This window comes from Poecile atricapillus, chromosome 3, assembly GCF_030490865.1.
Source record: "Poecile atricapillus isolate bPoeAtr1 chromosome 3, bPoeAtr1.hap1, whole genome shotgun sequence".
Lineage (NCBI taxonomy): Eukaryota > Metazoa > Chordata > Aves > Passeriformes > Paridae > Poecile > Poecile atricapillus.
The window spans coordinates 57,168,058-57,187,080 of NC_081251.1; the positions used below are offsets into that span (position 1 = coordinate 57,168,058).

The 19,023-nt window shown below is 45.2% G+C and overlaps 1 protein-coding gene across 2 annotated transcripts in view; it reads left to right on the plus strand.

The window, feature by feature from the left end:
- The first annotated feature begins 5,196 nt into the window (after positions 1 to 5,196).
- Positions 5,197 to 19,023, plus strand: part of MYB (MYB proto-oncogene, transcription factor) — a 28,200-nt gene continuing 14,373 nt past the window's right edge. The window contains exons 1-9 of one of the 2 annotated variants that reach the window (XM_058835129.1): positions 5,197 to 5,358; positions 8,939 to 9,056; positions 10,610 to 10,681; positions 11,341 to 11,433; positions 11,825 to 12,045; positions 13,574 to 13,811; positions 14,629 to 14,709; positions 15,110 to 15,214; positions 16,549 to 16,806. In XM_058835129.1, the coding sequence (XP_058691112.1) occupies positions 5,336 to 5,358; positions 8,939 to 9,056; positions 10,610 to 10,681; positions 11,341 to 11,433; positions 11,825 to 12,045; positions 13,574 to 13,811; positions 14,629 to 14,709; positions 15,110 to 15,214; positions 16,549 to 16,806 (1,209 nt within the window). In that variant the 5' untranslated portion in view covers positions 5,197 to 5,335. Of the gene's footprint in view, positions 5,703 to 8,938; positions 9,057 to 10,609; positions 10,682 to 11,340; positions 11,434 to 11,824; positions 12,046 to 13,573; positions 13,812 to 14,628; positions 14,710 to 15,109; positions 15,215 to 16,548; positions 16,807 to 19,023 lie in introns of both variants that reach the window. The other variant, XM_058835128.1, reaches the window with a different exon arrangement.

A 19,023-nucleotide genomic window follows, 5' to 3' on the forward strand; every position in this document is an offset into this window, starting at 1 on the left:
CCACACTGCTATTCTTTGACATATTAGTATGCTTAAAGGAATCATTTAAGGAAATAAGCTTATTTGCCTATGTTTACACTAATTTGTCCCCTCCTCTGTTATTAATCAAATTTGTCTAATATTTTTATCACATCGTTTTTTATATTAAAAAAAAATCATGATGGCCTTTCAAGTAGTAGTTGCTGGCAATAAAATAAAGTCAAGAAATCACATAGTCTCATGTGTGATGGGAGTAGTTGGAAAGGCTGTATTGCTCTAGGTATTCTGGCAACATACAATGACAATACCCCACAATATTGCAAATTTTCTGTTACTTTGAATGTCAGTGCTCTGCTGCAGGTTAAAAAGATGAAGCTGCAATATGTTCAATGAATGCTTCTTATTGTTAATACTGCATTTTAAGAAGGAATTGGATTGTTCTGTGTGATGATGTAGGGCATTACATGGAAAAGCTAGTTTTCAGAGGAGGGCCTGCACTTGGAACATCACTGCGCTCACAGTGCTCGGGCAGCCAACTGGACATGGGGTTCTGCTGGGGTCCAAAGGTCTGGTGCCACTTGCCCCAAGCCTCCTTTAGCACCTACTGTATCATGTTGTTTCAGAACAAATGAAAAACAGCTTTTGTACAACATATGTTCAGTTCCTATAGTAAGCTATTTTTGCAGTTGGAAGGCCTCAGGCACTACTATCCTTCCAAGCCATACACAAACAAAGAGGGTTTACCACAAAAAAAGAGCCTCTGCTGAAGAGTGTAAGGTTTACCTTTGCTCCCTCCCTCACGATCCTCCTTGATTTCATCAAGTTCTATAAAATTTCAATTGATTCAGTTTAATCTTATCATTGAATTCTTATTGCTACCTGACCTAAGGTCAACTATACTTTCAAAATAAAGAAAAAGATATAATGCAATCAACTGGTAAGTCTGAACCATTGCTATGTTATTTCTGTTGTACACAAGAACACACTGTGTTTTCAGCGTAGGTGCTCTGCCATAATCAGGGTAACAGTGGTCTAGAGGGCTCTAAACCTGCATGTGCAGAAACCAGGTACAGACTTAAAGATCTAGGCTATACCATCTACACTGCTGGAGTAGGAGCCAGAAGAGCACCTCTTCTAAGCACAGGGATGCATATCCTAGGAGAGATCTTGTTCCCAGCTGCTAAAAGTTTCCAGGCAGCTTCCTACCTTTTCTCTGCCTTTCCAGCCTGGCTGCAAGAAAACTTGAGTATGATGGTGTGGAGGTAGCTGAATCTCCTGCTGGCCCACATCTGTTGGCATCTGTTTCAGCCTTACCTAGGACCAGGCTATGTCCATTTTCAGCAGGGGAGGTGGTTTCCACTCACACCTAAGCGTTTGCTGTTCTTGGAGTCCTGGCACACGTGCAGATCTGTGTGGTAACATATCCAGCTACCTTTGAGGCAGGTATCCCTCAGACACCAGCCTGGCCCTCACACACTGAACAGGTTACTAGAACAAAAATGTTAGTGCACATTGCTGGACATAATTTGTATGTCCAGCAATATTCCATATTCCCCCCAGGTGGGGGAATGTGGCTAAGTATCTGGCTCTAAGTGACTTGATACATGATAAAAGAGGCATTAAACCCTGGTCTCCTGCTTCCTTGCCTTCCTGCTTCCTTTAATCAATCTACTTATCTCCTTTTATGAGGAACTTGTGAGGAAGTCTACATCAAAGGAAAAGATACATTTTTATTTTGCTTCAGATGTGTTAACAATATATATTAAAAACATTTCTGGCCAAAATGCCAAAAATCACCTGATGTTCAATTATAAAAATACCACAACTGCATTTGAAACTTTACCGTAACTACAGCCTAAAAGTGAAACTAAAAAAGTGAAAGTTGCTTCTTGTTTTATGATACACAGGCTGAAAGAAATGCAGAAAGTAAACAAAAAAGCGCACATAAACATACATAAAACTGGTTCTTGAATCCTAACATATATTTGCACCAGAGGGAAAGGTGGCAATTTATAAGACTTTTGATAGGAAAAAAAACACGTGTGATCATACAAGTGGTTAGACACTGATTCCAAAGTATTCCTTGTAGATTCTGTGACAAACACAGAAAAAATAGGAACACAGAGGTAGAGACTGCTGCTGAGATTTTCCAGAGCCTAAAAAAAAGCATGCAACTATCTCCTGTACATTTGGAAAATCCTGGGCTCACTGCTCTTCTCCCAGCTGAACTCCCTTCATGATTCCTTTTCTGTTTGGTTATGCCTAGCTAACTGTGCTGGCAATACTCAGCCCACGTCATGCCAGCTAAACAGCAGATCGCAACAGGAAAACAGTAAGGAAGAAGACAACGCAGCTCAGATTTGATGTTTAACCAGGATTCTCAAAACTTTCTATACATGCTTTTAAACTTCATCTTGAGGTTTATGTTTGTAGTGGAGGTGCAGGAAATCAAGTAATTCAACTTGTATTCACCACTTAGATAATTACTTTTATTAAATTACCTATATAATTTGTGTAAGTAAAAAAAAAAAAAAATCACCAGAACATGCAGTTACACTGTTTACAATTACTCTGTCAGTTGATGCAATTACTATAAATAAGCTCAGAGACATCATTAATTAATGAAGTTGGAAGGGTGATGTAAGAAGAAGTCTGCTACTTCACATTTAAGGCATATGATATCTAAGTTGAGATGTAGAAGAGTGATTTTCTTTTGGGCTTTGGAAAGAATATATTGTGAAGAACCCTCACACATCAAAAGTCCCCCAGGCTACAGATGTTCAGGAAATAAAGCAAAATAGTAGATTTGTGGCTTATTTCTAGCTAAATTTTAAACATTAACAATGAAGCAACATCAGTGCAGTGCATGCACACACCGATTTTAGTGGGGTTTATATATGCAGAGTTGTGGAAGACTGATCTTTAAACCTAGAAAAGAGGTGTCATTTGCCTCTGTTTTGAACACAGTAAGATGTGTTTTATTTGCAATTTTATGTAATCTTATGAACCAAATGAAGTGGATTCTTTTTTCAATTTGGGATGAAAAAATGTTTTTCTTCAGAGTCACTGGTACAGAAATGTAGCCTTGCAAAAAAACTGTCAGAAGAAAATTGTGCATATTAACAACCCTTCTTGAGAGCAATAATAGACATTCTTTGCATTTATTCAGCAAATTTACATTCAAATCAGGAAGATGTTGGATTTATCTCAGTTAACACTGAAATATTTGCAAAAATCAATAAAGGAAAGTGTTTCCTGCAGAAGAAGGAAGAGAGAACCTTGCACAGTTTTGTTTTTACCTCTCTGGGATACTGTGGGCAAAATGACCATACCACTTCAGTGAAAGGTGCATTTTCAGTCCCAGAGAAGCAGTACATATCCCTAACAGTAGATCCAGTGAATCCTTTCATATCCTTACAACTGCACTGATGACAGGCCCAGCTCTGGGCCTTGTGTGTATGTGAGCAACACTCACTGTTGAAGCAGTACTCAGAAAACTCTCTTACTTCTAAATAACTTTCTGTAAAGGGTCCAGGAACATTTTATACACACAAAATTTACACTCCCGTGGCTTATTATCAGTTTTGATTTTGCAACAGTAGTATCCCAAACGCCTGGCAACACTGTGGACACTAAGACACCTTCCTGTATTTTCTCTGGCCTCCTGATTACCTTCATTGCCCAAATACATATTTACTGTAAAAAAACCAAAAAACCAAAAACAGTCAAAAACAAAAACCCAAACTAAAAAGCACTTAAAAAATCCAATTTATATGAGTAGCCTTGTTCTCTGCAGATGCCAAAATGCATTTTATACAAAGGTGTACAACGGAGTTGAATTAGCCTTCAATTTTCCAGATTAGCATTAAACCCCCCCACTCCCTCGCAGAGAAGCGCTTTTCAGACGTGTCACTGTACAAAGCCCCTTCACTCTGCACCAACACTGGTCCCCGGCGCAGCGGACCCATTTTACAGGTAGGCAAACCTGCAAACAGGGGGCCGGTAGGCACGGCACCTCCTACCGGAGGCTCGGGCAGGGCAAAACAGGAACGACGTGCACCCTCCGGCTGATTTAGCACGAGGTGCGATCCCAAAAGCGACGCGTCCGCTCCGGGAGCCAGCCCCGGCTGCGCGCCCGTGCCCGCGGTGCCCGAGCCGGTGACTGGCGCTAAGCGGGAGCCTTGGGGCCCGGGGCACCGCGGCGGGGCGGAGCGGGGCTGCCCGGGGCTGTGCCCGCCGCTCGGCCCCGGCCCGCCCCGCCTCGCAGCCCGCTACAGCCCGCCGGCAGCGGCGCCGCGGGCTCGGGAGCGGCTCCGCGGCCCCGCCCCGGCCCGGCCCGCCCCGTCGGCGGCTCATTGATGAGCCGCGGGGCTTTGAGGAAAGGGCGAGTGCGCCGAAACCGCTGCAAAGCCATGATTTTTCAAGCGGCAGCGCAGCCTGGGAACTTTGCATGTTTCGCCATTTTTCACGTCCTGACTCATTCCTGTATTAAAAAAACGTGTTCTCTGGAGCTCATCGGACACCCGCAGCCCCTCCCGCCGCCGCGGCGGCAGGCGGCATCCACCGCCCGGCAGCAGCAAGGGGAACTATAGCAGAAATCCCCCGCGGCCAGGCAACCGCAGTCAAGCCCCGGGCAGCCCCGGGTCCCCCTGAGTTCCCTCCGAGTTCCTTTTCTATTGCCAGCGGGGGCTGTTTGCCCCCCGAGGGCTGCGCTCCCTGCAGGGAGCGGAGCAGGTGCACCCGCCGTGGCCCACACCCCCCACCCCCCCGGGCGGCGGGAGGCACCTGCGTGGGCCGAGGGGGTGGTCGCGGGGTCTCGCCCGAGAGTTCTCGCCCCATGGCAAGGCTCGCCTTCCCCACCCGCCGTGCACGGGGGAGAGGGGCTGCCCCCCGCCCCGACAGCTCCACCAGCGACAGCAGCCGCAGGGCGCGGGCACGGGGGGGCTGCGGACGCGCCGTCGAGGGCCCGCGGCGCGGGAGCGGCGGCGGCGCTGGCGCGGGGCGCTCCCGCCGCTGCCGCGCGGGATGGGCGGGGCGCGAGGGCCCCGTGGGGCGCGCGGCCCCGGTCCTCCCGCCCCGCGCCCCGCCGCCGCGGCACGGGCCCGCCAGGCGCCTGCGCACTGCAGGGGCGCCAGATTTGGCGGGAGGGGGAGTGTCCAAGGGCCCTTTGTTTGATGGCATCTCTGTTTACAGAGTTTACTCTTTAATCTCAACCTGTTTCCTCCTCCTCCTCCCGCGGCTCCTCGGCACTCCCGTGCGCGGCGGCGGAGCGCCCAGGCGCAGCCCGGCAGCAGGGCGCGGCGGCGGGCGCGGGCTCGGTCTCCCCCGTCCTCCTCCCCCAGCGGCCGGTGCGAGGATGTCCCGGAGACCCCGGCACAGGTAACCCGCTGTCTGCGGGCGGGGGACGGCCGGCTGCGCTCCGCGCCTGTCAGACGGGGCGCGGGACGGGAGAGAGGGAAAGCGGCAGCAGGAGACCGGCTCGCCCGGCGGACGGGCGGGCAGCCCCCCGTCCTCCGTGCACCTGGTCTACTCCGCCCCCGGTGCCGAGGCGCTCCCCTCCTCCGGAGGCGCCGGGGGAGCCGCAGCCTAGCGGGACGCGCCGCGGAGCCGCCGGTGCCGCACGCCTGCGGGGGGCCGGTGCTCGCCGGCCGCAGGAGCCCGACGGAGCTGCGCGCCCCGCAGCCGCAAGGCGGGACAATGTCTGGCGGGCTCGGCGGCGGCAGGTAGCGCGTCCCGTCCCATTCATTCATTCATTCCCGGCCGGGTGAGGCGGCAGGTGGGCGGCGGGTGCGGGGACTCGTTTCGCTCCCTCGACTTTTTTTTCCTTTTATTCGTGCGGCTCTTTCGCCCTTGGAAGCGCGACTCTCGCCTGCGGGGCTTAGCTTTTTTCCCGGTGCACGCCACTCGGCACATGCCGGAGCGCCGCAGCGCGGGCGGGGGGCTGCGGATCCGACGGAGCGCTCTGCCGGAGCTGTCAGCCGTGCCCGCCCGCCTGCCGCGCACCCGGGCCAGGGCGATCCCTGCCGCGCCATGGGCCGGGGGCGGCGGTGCCCCGGAGGCGGCGGACTGGACGGGACGGGACGGCAGCGCCGCGTGGCCGGGTCCGTGCCGCCGCTGCCGGGCTGGCGCACGGAGCCGGATTGTTGTCTAATTAGCCGGGAACGGCGGGTCGGACACGTGGAGGCTTTTTTCTCTTTCTCTTTGCAGCCCGGCATCCTCCCCTTCTCCCCTCCCATTTGGCCGGCTGTGACAGGGGAGAAGGTAGCAGCCCTGCCTGTCGCTTCCCGGGCGCCGGCCTCATCCGGTGGCACTGGGGGCTCCTTCTAAGGAAGAGGGGCTTGCGGTGCGGGAGGAGGCGGCGAGCCGCTGGGCCAGCGCCGGGCTCTACTTTCAGTGTCAGAGCGGGGCTGTCGCTAGGGCTGGCGGTGAATCACCCTTGCCCGTCTCTCCCAAAAGAGAAGGACAGCCGCCGCTGCCTCTCGGGCGCCTCCCGCAGGGACACGTCCGCCGCTCGGGGCTGGGCGGCCGGGGCGGCACGGTGCGGTGTCCGCCTGATCCATGGGCACGGCGCCGGCGGGAGCGGGCGCGGGCTCTGCCCCGCGGGGCTGGTGCCCGAATTCTTTCAATCACGGTAACTGCAGCGAGTCATTTCCTCTACACCTCCTCTTTGGTTTTTTGATGTTTTTCTTTTTACCTCTCCTTTTTTTTTTTTTTTTTTTGTTTTGTTTTGTTTTTTTAATTCTTTTCCCCATGTATCGTTGTACAAGCCGGTTGCCTCGGCGAACAGCGCAGCGCTGATGGGCGGCCGGGGGAGTCCTGCTGTCCCGGCCGGGCGGAGCGCTGTGCCGTGCCAAGCCACCCGGGGGGAGGCTTCGGGGCTGCGGCCGGAGGTGCAAAATAAAGTTTTAGAGCACCGCTGAGGGCCCGGTTGAGTGAAAAACTACCGAGCGTCCCGAAATCCCAGGGCACTTTTCTCCTGCTGGAGAGCGCAGGTAGTACAGTGAAGTTTGCTCGGTTCTGCGGTGCCAGCGAGGCCACAGTCATTTAAATAACCCTGTTACAGAACTGGCCCCGCACTGAAGTCCTTTAACGTGTTGGCCGCTGATGCTCTGCTGTGCTGCTGCTGCAGAGCGGCGTTTCCCCGCCGTGCCCGGCCCGCAGGAAGCGCCGCCGATGGATGCGGGCATACCTGCTGCTTGTCGTCTACGGAAAGCTCTTTTTCAAAATGATACTTGGAAACTGTGCCACAAAACTTCCTTTGGCATATGGGCAGCGGCGCAGCTGTCTCTGTGTGTCACTGAGAAAAGTGAATCTGCTTCGAGCGGCGTCTGGGGAAGGAGCCGCGCTTGTGGCAGCTGGAGCGTGGGAGCTTTTGCTCAAGCACGGGAGGCTCCAGCTGCCGACGAGGGGGGTGCGTGCGGAGGGGGAGCTTCCACGGGGGCTTACTGCCGGTGCTTACGGGGTCTGGGGAATAGGGAATGAACCGTGGGGCTGCAGGACTGCAGCGCGAGTTAAGGGTGGCAGCGATGGACTGGGCGGGTGAGTCAGGGGCACCCGGCAGAATCTGCAAGAAGACCACTCACAGCCCAGCAGGCTGTGGAAAACTTGTGTGGAAAACTTTTTGCATGTAGCATGTAAGCGTGTTCTCTCATGGCCCATGGCACAGGCCAGAAAACAGGGTGGAAAATGTAGGGTGTGATTAGCCCAGCACTTTTAAAGAATGTATGTTCAGCAGCTTGCAGTTTGGAGGTGTTTGCATCTTGACTAACAGACACCAGGCTTCACTGCAACTTAATTTCCAGTAATCTCCTGAAAACTGGTTAATAGCATAAACAGCGCCTGTTAATTTTATTACAAAATAACTTAATATTAATTTCTTAGTCGTACTTTTAACATACCACAGCACACCATACTATCAGATCACAGTTTTTAATCTTAATGACACTGACTCTTTTCTAACACTCATGGCTAGCATCTCTTAGCTGAAGTATCAGAACTGCTGCTCGTACCTTAAAAGGTAGAAGTAAAATACTGCCCACCAGAAAGGCACATCTTGTTGCAAAACACTCTCTTTAAGATTTAGTTAGCTGGGTAGAGCAAGTGCTGTTTGTGAAAAGAGTCATGGAGTCTTTTTACCCATAGATAGCCTCTGGGGAAATCCCTTAGTCATGAATTAGGTGGGCAGAGTATTTCAAAAACAGTATGAGGGATTTAGAAATAGATTAGAGGTAATAAAGTTATAGAAATGGAGAGTATAGAAGGATTCAGTCATTCATTTCTGGGTTGCAGGATATTAAACTAACTTGTCCTCAGTCCTTATCTGTCCAAACCCATAAATGGAGGGCATGCTTTATATTAGAGCTTATTGAATGTTAATGCTGCCACTTACTGTCTTACATAATTGTAAAAACCTGTGCCTTCTCATATAGGGTCCATAAACATTTTCTCAAGCAAGGTTATTGTTTAGCTTTTTGTTTTGCTACACAGTCTATTTTATTTTGGAGCAGTATAATAATCTGCTGCATTAAACATACAAAACCACTGATATTTTTCAGAATGTATGGCACGAGTTAAAGATCTTAAACATGTACTCGTGTGCTGGACACAGCCTCTAGTTGTCTTTATTGTCCTAAACATTGTATTTTAATTTGAAACCTTCATTGGTTGAAAGTTTGCCAAATGTGTAATTCACCACTGATCTAACATTAGGAGCAGGTCTAAACATGCACAGTAATACGAAGGTTGCCAGCCCTTTGCTTGTATCTGTGGATACCAAAAACAGCAGAACCAGTTCAGAATACTAGAACAACAGAATGCAGAAAAAAATCTTGTTGTGCAAGTTTTAAAACTTTTATCTGTGTAACCTTTGTAAGGATTGTAGTGGGGGGTTTTTGGGTTCTGTAATTAAGTAGCTCAAGTCCTCATGCTCCACTCTGTTTCGCTGTGTTTCCTTTTGCAGTATATATAGTAGTGATGATGATGAAGAAGATGTTGAGGTGTACGATCATGATTATGATGGTCTGCTTCCTAAGACTGGAAAACGTCACTTAGGAAAAACCAGGTGGACCCGCGAAGAGGTAAATCCAAGTTCATTCCTCTCCTGCACGTGAAAAGATAAGAGAGAGCATGGATCACATTCTTCTCCAAGTTGCTTCATGTTCTTCACCATATTGCTAATCTGCAAACTTCAGTGACAGTCCCATATCTGAGGACAACTTTTTTGACCCGCTAGCTACATTCTCAGTGTTTTATTTAACTTTGAACATAGTTCTCACGTTTTAAATAAAATGTACAAACACAACTTTTTAATTTCCACCAAGCTCTGCGTTACAGTGTGTGATGTGTGAATCTCTGTGTAATCCCTGTTGAAGAAGCAGATTCCGAATCACCTGTAGCAGTGCTTCATTGTTGCTGCTTGCCTCTTTCTGTTTGGAAACTGTTGCTATGCGAGAACAGACCTGTGTTCAGTGTCCCACAGCAGCAAACAACAGCGGCAGAAACTGCTGCAGTCCTTCTGTACCATTGGAATTTTGCACTTTAATTGCACTGTTATGATTCCAAGTGGAAATAAAATAAAGGCTGGAGGAGAGAAATCCAGCAGTACCAAAACAGAGCATTCAAGATATATTTTGCTTTTCAAGGTCAGAACACGTTTTAGTCATGACTAAAGACCTTGTAGTGACTTTCTGGGAGAATTGTGGTGTCAGACTCCTTCGCCAGGTGAATCTCCTTTGGCCATTTAACTGATTTGAGTTTGTTGTGGAATACATTAATACAGTTCTTGAGTTATGTTTTGACTTTCTCTTCTCTAACAATGTGTATTGATGTAAAAACAGTGGCAGGTCACCCCTTGCAAGCCTTTTATTTATTTATTTTAAATCACAGTCTGCCCTTACAAAGGTGGATGTGGTTGTGATGTGGCCAGGGAGGAAAGGATGGCCATGAAATCCATTCCTGTCACATGAACTGGGAGCATACTGGGAAGTGCTAACCCAGTATGTAAGATTTGTTTCTTTCGTCTTTAGGGTCTATATTTCTGGCCTTATCATTAGAAAGATTGGGCCAAATATTTTGCTATTTGCAACTATGCAAAACTCCCTCACAGAGAGCAAGAGCAAAAAGGAGCTGTTAGTTTTATTGTGCATTTATTGTAGGTGGATAGGCCTTGAGCAAATCACTGGAACTCCCATTACTTGCGAGATGCATAAAGCTTAAGGCTGTGATGTTCAGAGTTTCCCAGGTAGATGAGTGCCTGAGTGTTACTGAATTTCAAGGTTATTCTGATGCTTGGCATCTAAATTCCCATTTCCTCCTGTAAATCTGGTCCAAGAATAACAGTTACAGTGCTTTGATGAGTAAAATGTGAATGTATATTGTGAGTCAAAGAACTGCACAGAAGTCAGTCTTTCTCCTACAGCACAGTAAAGAACCTACCAAAATCCAAAGGAGTAGAAAAATCTTCTGCTTTAGGCAATTTAAAGGCATGAGAAGTCTGCAGGCCACCCTTCTTTACACTCAGAAAGCAGAAGTAGATGCATAAGAACAAATTTAAAAAAAACCATTTCATTTGGATTACAAGAGATTGCAATATTTATTATATCTGGGGTCTTTTTTTTTTTTTATGATTCAGGATGAGAAGTTGAAGAAGCTTGTGGAGCAGAATGGCACAGAAGACTGGAAAGTCATTGCCAATTTCCTTCCTGTAAGTGGATATTGGTTTCTGTTTCTAGGCTTAGTAGCAGCTCTTTATCAAGGGGTTTCCTTGATAAAGGGGAAGAGGAGTGGTTGCTTTATAGTTGTATTTTCAGGGGAGATTTAAAACTTCCACAAACGGAGACCTTAGAAATTTAGTTAGATTACTGCAGAAACCCTTACATTTATTTTTCCTTTCACTTCTCATAAAGAGTTGGAAAATATCAAACAAGCAAAAATGAGGGACGGTGGGTAATTGCACAGTAGATGGTCAATGTGACAATGAGAAAATGTCTAAGCACAGTGAAGAGAAATAACTTTAGTGAATTGTAAGTATGATTTTGAAGCTAATTGTTTAGTGAACAGTTTGGCTGTTGCTGAAGTAGTGCATGTGAAAGCATGCCAGCTGTTTTGCAGATGGGGAAGATAAAGTTTGTGTAGTTTTGGTGATGGAGTCCTCAATGCAGAAGTGATGGAAATCTTGCCTATTCTGTGAGCAAACTGATAGGTGACCACCTTCTTCTCAGACTTACTCTATCACTCTATGTTGTTTAGTAGTCTTAGCTGGCAGTGAAATACATCAAAACAAGTGTGTGTAAATAAGAGCATTCTCACTCTATTTTCATCTTGTCTAAAGGATTTTCCACTCTGTATTTCCCATTTCACTAGAATCGGACAGATGTTCAGTGCCAGCACCGATGGCAGAAGGTACTAAACCCAGAACTTATTAAAGGTCCGTGGACTAAAGAGGAGGATCAAAGGGTAATCAGTTTTCCTTTCTGTCTGATTAATGCCTTACTAGCAGATTTCAGATGTTGGGGCAAAACTCCTGGAAACTTTGGTGGTCTCAACATTATTATGGCCAGAGGCAGATTGTATTTGTGTAGTGCTTTCTAAGTTTTCTGTGCAAATAAATTACTGTTGCTTTACAGCACTGTAATGTAGAATTGCAGTGTAGAAATGCCTTAACTATTACCAGATTTTTCCTTTTGGGTAAAAATATGATTGGGAAGTGGGGAACCTTAATTGCTATTAGTTTTGCTGTGGCAGTTTTGAGAAATGTTGTTGAAAATATTGCTTCATCACAGAAAAAAAATTCATTGATTCATCATGCATCATTAAATACAGGCAGTTTTTATGTCCTTCTTTGAAGGTAATAGAGCTCGTTCAGAAATACGGTCCAAAGCGCTGGTCTGTCATTGCTAAGCATTTGAAGGGAAGGATTGGAAAACAGTGCAGGGAGAGGTGGCACAACCATTTGAATCCAGAAGTGAAGAAAACCTCCTGGACAGAAGAGGAAGATAGAATTATTTACCAGGCACACAAGAGGCTGGGAAACAGATGGGCAGAGATTGCAAAGTTGCTGCCTGGACGGTAATGACATATGCTTTTAGCTCTTAAGAAAGGAAAAAAATGAAAAAGCTGCAGGTCTGAGCAGTCTGTTTTGGTCACCTCAGGCTGCACTGTATAAAGCAAAAAAATTTTGGAATCAAAACCTGGGAAGCCAGTGACACTGATGTGCGTTTTTCTCTGTGGGGAACTTCACTGTTTGGTCAGTACATGCAACAATCTGCTATTTTTACAGGCTTTTAATGTTTGCCATAGGTAAAATGCCAGTAACTGGAGCAAGACCATAAGAGTTTCCTAAATGTCTGTGCAATCTTATCTGTGCATGTGATGACTGTCAACATTTAAATCAATTAAGCAGGGAAGGATCAGGCTTTGCAAGTGGATCGTAATTTACATTCAGCTATGGGTATGCCTTCAATATGAAATGTAGCCTGTCTATTCAAAATGATTTAAGAGAAGGTTTCTTCAAGTTTTGTAATTGCTCTTGAATCATCCAGATGATTTTGACCTGTTAAAAAAAAACATGTGTAAAGCAGGAGAAACTTTTTCTTCAAACTCTGGTCCTGGAAATACTTGTCTCATGGAAAGCTTTTGTACAGCTTGTATATAACCTCAAAGATCCAATGTCTTATTTGCTGTGATTAAAAGTGACTCAAAATGTGGGGAAGCAACTAATGCAAGCAAGGGAGAGGTTTCCCTTCCTTCTTTTCTTCCTGCTATTTGACAAAATATCTTCAAGGCCTAAATATAAGGCCCAAGATCATGATGGCCTTTCAAGCAGTCATTCCTTAGGCTGCTTTCACCTTCTAGAAGATAACAAGAAAGGAATTAGCCCTTGGGAATATTTTTGTAGCTTCCACACATCAGAGATGCTTCTTTGAATGATACCATGCAGTGGTGATGTTTTTCAAATAACAGAGTTGTTTTAAAGCTTACTCCTAAAATCTCACAAACTTGGTAAGTTTGCTTTTCCTGACTCATATATGTGAGGATTTGAATCTCAGTTTTTCTGCATCTAAGAAAAATCCCAGCGGTTTTGTTTACTGAGTTTGTGTACAGCATGATGTTTTTGTTGTCTAGGTGACCAGCTGGAAAGTTGCTTGGAAGTTAGTCTGTTCACAGCTGTTCTCCACAGTCTTTCTTTCCATCAATGAGACACAATAAGGCTCCACTGAAATATCAAGATATAGGAAGACGATGCTGGCATTCTTTTAGGATAGCCTCAAAGGGATGTTAGCCTTTGTTGTCTCCTCACTTCATGGGAATGAGGTGAAGATGAAGTTAGAAATTTCTTACAATTTGAGGATCTAAGTCATGAAGGATTGCTTTAAAAAGCACGTAAACAACTGTAGCCTGTTTTTCTTTTTCCCTAACTTTTATACTGAGCATCTTTCCTGAGAAGTAGGGAGTAGCATTTGTAGTGGTGGGGCTAGGAGGAAGGTCAGAGAAGAGCTCAGGGTTCTAACAGAAATGCTGACAACAGTTCCCTGCCCACTGACCTGTCTGAATTGGAAGTGCTCATTTTTCAAACTCCTCTGTATTTCTGTTGCAGAACTGATAATGCTATCAAGAACCACTGGAACTCCACCATGCGCCGAAAGGTTGAGCAGGAGGGCTACCTGCAGGAGTCCTCCAAAGCCTGCCACTCCTCAGCAGCTGCTGGCTTTCAGAAGAACAACCACTTGATGGCCTTTGCTCACAACCCATCGCCACCTGCCCAGCTGCCGGTGGCCAGCCAGCCCCCGCTGAGCAGTGACTACCCCTACTACCACATCCCTGAGCCACAGAATGTAAGTGCCTGAAAATGTCAGTGTGCTGGGGGCGCTTGTCTTGCCTCCTTGAATGGATGAGTGCCATTTAGCCATGCCTGGTTTCAGCATGAAGGGTTTTCTTCGTCTTGGTGGACTTGGGTGTGTTTGATGTCAGATGAGGATTTCTTTGACTTTTACTTAAGTTCAGTGGTGAAAATAAGTACATTTCAAACTGGTGGTGTTCAAGTGGTGGAAATGGGTACAGCGGGTTTAACGCCTTGGGAGCAGTTAACTTATTTCTTCGAGCTGTGAATATTAAAATTCTTGAATATCGGTTGAATCTGGTTAATTCTGTGTCCCATGTCAAAATCTCCCACATGCTCTTTAGTAGTACTCTGCTTGTGGGTTGCCTGTCGGAACCAAGTGAACAAGTATTGTTTTTAATTAAATTTCTTTTCTATTCTATTTATTCTAGTCTATTTATTCTATTAATAATGAAACAGGCTGCTGCTTCAGACAGTTGCATTGTAGAGTTTTAGATGGTAATATATTGCATCTTTTGCTTTTTCACTTCAATTTAGAAAATCCTTACAAATGTGTCTATAAATTATTCATCTTGTCTTGTTCAGGAAGGGTAAATATTTCATATATGAATTTTCTTTCTTCCTCTCTAATGCTCACTGTCATATTCCTAAAAACTTGATTACTTTTCTTGTAAACATTTTTAGGTTTTTTTGCTATTTCATCTCCACAGACTACAAATATTGAGTACCTAAAGCCAAAGTATGTTTAACACAAATTGAGAAAGCAAGCAGATGATAAGATGGAAATAATCAATTTTTGCTTTTTGACCTAGGTTCCTGGTCAGATCCCGTATCCAGTAGCACTGCATGTAAATATTGTCAATGTACCTCAGCCAGCTGCTGCAGCTATCCAGGTAGATAACTTGAACCTCATTTCAAGAGTCAATTTCTTAAATATTTGATAAATTAAAATGCAGACATCGTACATTAAGGAAACATTTTAATGTATTAAGTGTGGTGAAAACAGAAAATGGGGAAGGTCGGGGAGTGCTAACATGGCTAATAGTTGCTCCTTCTGAAGTGGATTTAAAATGCAGTAGTTGACATCTGGTGTGATGGCTTTCACTTTCTCCATTTCAATTGTCTATACTGAAATTCAGCAGAGACTTTGGTAGTGGAAAACACAATTGACATTTGTTTCGTCTTTGAATCTAATTTGGCTGTTATAACCACAGGTCGGCAAACCATGAGCATTTTAGTTGCTACATCCTATCAGACCTTTATCTTTTCTTTTCCCTTAACTCTTAATTTCAGAGACACTATAATGATGAAGACCCTGAGAAAGAAAAGCGAATAAAGGAATTAGAGTTGCTACTAATGTCGACTGAGAATGAACTGAAAGGGCAGCAGGCATTACCAGTAAGATTGTCACTGTGTGCTTGGATGGAGGGATAGCAGCCTTACCCCAGTGCTTGTCTTTTTAACTTTTTACTCCCCCTCTGCCTTCAGTACTAATCAAGGCTCTATATTTCCGTTTTAAAAGGATGAAACATAGCACATGTAAAATCTGTATCCGCTTTGTAAATTCTTCTATTGAAAAAGAAAATCCAAACATTTTGCAGGTATCTTACTTTGCAAAGTGGGAGCAGGATTGGGCTCTGTAACATGATGTAATATTGGAAACGTGATGATTGTACAAAAATTGAAAATCCTACAGACCTTTAATCACTAATGGGATCTGTGTTTCTGAAAGTGTGCAATGGTTCATGTGATGAAAATGTAGTGCCTGTGAGTTAGATTTTTCTTCTCTGTTATATTCTTTCCTTCAGCTGTGTTTTATAAACTTCATAAGCTTCAGACTTGGTGCATGTTTGAGAATTTGTTTTACTCCTCCAAATAATGTTAGATTCTTCATAACTGCATGTGTGGAGCAAGTGCTGGCTATTACTGAATTCTCGTACTTCACTATATATGCCATTGGATGTTAATGTGTGAAAACCCTTGTGTAACTACTTAACACCATTGTCAAAGCCAAGAATCCCAAAATCGTTTTTGAAGATAGGTGATAGCCAGCAGAATATTTATTTTTTTTTCCTTTTGGGTAATAGTTAAATTAATAGTAAAAGAACTGCATGCATGATACGTTAGTTTGGCCACTTTTTAACTTTAGTTAATGTTTTGCAATTTCTTCTGTTGCATGATCACACTGGAAAGAAACTTCTGTTAATTTGTTCTTCTGCTTTCCTAACCACGTTGATTTGACAGCCTCTTCATTGCATTGGTGTAAGCTGTAGCATTAGACAGGGATAGCAGAAGAGAAGGAGATAAGCAGACAAAAGCAACTCTAACTCTAAAAACTTTTAGCCTTCTACGGTGCTGAGCGCTCAGTAGGGAAATCCTGCCGTTTCATGCTTCTTACAGAAAAAGGACTTGCAGACACTTTTCGAGCACTTGGACTTACAAAGTATGAATTGATATGTGCTAGTAATGACATATGCCTATAATCCTGGAAGTAAATTATGAGGTAACTTTGGGATAACAAATACAATGCCAGTATTACTTAAAACAAGATCTTGCACTGATGAAAGGAAACATCTTGACAATTGTTTCATAGGCATAAGCCTTTAGATGATGATGCAACTACTTTTATCTTTCCTCCAGTGGCATCTGACACCTTGTGCAATTTCATTGCTAAGTTCCTTCTGCCTTTCCCCCCTCCCTTTTCTTCTTTTTTTTTTTTCCTCTTCCTTTAGACACAGAACCACACATCAAACTACCCCGGCTGGCACAGCACCACAATTGCTGACAGTACCAGGACCAGTGGTGACAGTGCACCTGTTTCCTGTTTGGGGGAACATCACCACTGTACTCCATCTCCACCGGTGGATCACGGTTGCTTACCTGAGGAAAGTGCATCCCCTGCACGGTGCATGATTGTTCACCAGAGCAACATCCTGGATAATGTTAAGAATCTCTTAGAATTTGCTGAAACACTCCAGTTAATAGACTCCGTAAGTAGACTTGCTGCCTCAGGTGGATTTGTGCATGGTCAAGGAGCAAGGGGTGAGGAGCTGGGATTCTCCTAAATGTGGCTGTTGGTTTTTTCCCTGGGTAATTTTGAGTTGCTCCAGGATCTGAAGCTTATCTTCTGACATAACAAAGCGCAGCTGCTTGTAAGTGAAGCCCTCAAGCATGGGTGCATATGCTTTTTGTGGGTGTCTCCCTTTCCTGCTACATCTTGGAATGGGAGTGTGAGTTTTGGCAAGCTGCACAGTAGGAGCTTGAAACAATCTCTCAATTTTAAGTCTCCTTAAAATAAAATCAGAGATACCACAAAAAATTTTAAACAATGAGGTGGTATTTATTGATATTTGAAGTCACACATGCCATAGGTTTGTGTGTGGCCGCTCATGTATCTGCATCATTTTCTAGAATTTTTAGTTGTAGCCTCTATAGCTGCTTCTCAAAGTTTAAGGAGCTTGCCCTGACATATGCAAAGGACTGTAAACAGACATTTAAATGTCAGGTATCTGAGTGACATGGGCCTGTTCTCATTGCAGTCTCTGGGATGCTAATGTAAAGAAGTAGCACATTGAAGTATGTTTGTTGGTGGCAACCTCCTTCAGAAGCAGAGATGTCTGCTTCATGTGGTATCATTTCCCTTTCAGCCCATCCAGAGCAGCATTGCATGTTAGGAGGAGGCCAGTTTTGGTCTATAGCACACATTTTTTTTGTAACAAAAGGCACCATCATCACACCAAGCAGAAAACACTGGGCAAACAAATAGTAAGGACATCATTTGGCTCATTTGTTAGGGACTCAGTTGCCAGCAACACTAGTAGGATGTCAGACAGTTTGATAAGATCAAGGTATGTACTGAGAACACAAATTGCGTTCACAGTGTTGCTGCTCCCATGAACAGGGTCAGGCTGAACTGAACTGGGAAAGACTTTGTTGTTGTTGGTTACAGGCATATCCTAGCACTGTATTTTCATGAGGTGGCACTATACACTGTCTTATAGCTCCGTGCCTCCCACGTTGTTTCAGGATCCTTCATCATGGGGTGATCTCAGCAGTTTTGAATTCTTTGAAGACACAGACACTCCGGCTAGCAGAGCTCCCTCAGGCACGGTCGCGCAGCTTCAGCAAAGAGGGGCCAGTGCTTGTAGACCTCAAGGACAGCCCACCACAAATTTGAGCAAAGTCATGTCGAGTCAGGGCTCTCTTGGCTCACCAAAGACCTTATCTGCCTCACAGGGCAGTGCGGCTCCGTGGGTCCTTCTTCGCAAAAGGAGAGGGCACTGCAGCCCCTTAGCCAGTGGCCACGGTAGCACCTTGGTCCTAGCTGACGTCAGCAGCTCAACTCCTCCTAAGCGCTCCCCTGTCAAAAGCCTGCCCTTCTCTCCCTCGCAGGTAGATCAAGACTTCTGCACAGATGTTACTAATTCTCAAAAGTCACCCCAGTCTTAACAATTTAGAAACTAATCATTTGGAACAAATGACTAATTACCGTTGTGCTTGTTGATTTCACTCCATGTTTGAATCTTCTCACTGCTCCTAGTCTTCACCACTGAGTTTAGTTAATCAGCAAGTTAACTGTTGATTCTTGTCTTTTAAATTCATCTCTGGGGCTTGGTTTTTTGTGTTTTGGTTTTTGCCTTTTTGGATCTTTTTTGTAGGGGAGTGTGATTCCTCGCTTTACTCTTGCTGCTAACTCCAGCTCCTAGAGTTTAACATTTCTGATCACCTGTGTTACTTTCCATCTCTGTCCACTTGCAGTATGATTCACTGACCTAGAAAACCCCAAACTGCATTTAAATAGCATTCAGGTTGTGAGACAAACTGACAACAACCAGAAAATTCAAATCACACTTGCCATCTTCTGCCCAGGCCGTGAGAGTTGGAGTGGAATAGGAATGAGGAGAATGACCTGTTAAAATGGCCTGGCGTACACTTTCAAATTCCTGATGATGGTTGCTTTGTTTCACAGCTGTAGCACTATTTAAAAGTGTTTTGGATTTTTTGTTTGTCTGCGTTGGTTTGCTTTAGTCTTTGATGTCAAAGAAATGTTATTTTGTGCAGGATAGTAAAAGATTTCATGTAATGATTTCCCACTGTATTTCCCATTACCTAATAGCTATTTTAATCATATGTAATTTTTCCACTGAAAGCCAGATTTTCTTATCTGCCACATTTTTATAAAGTGGCAGATTGAATCTGGAAGGGAA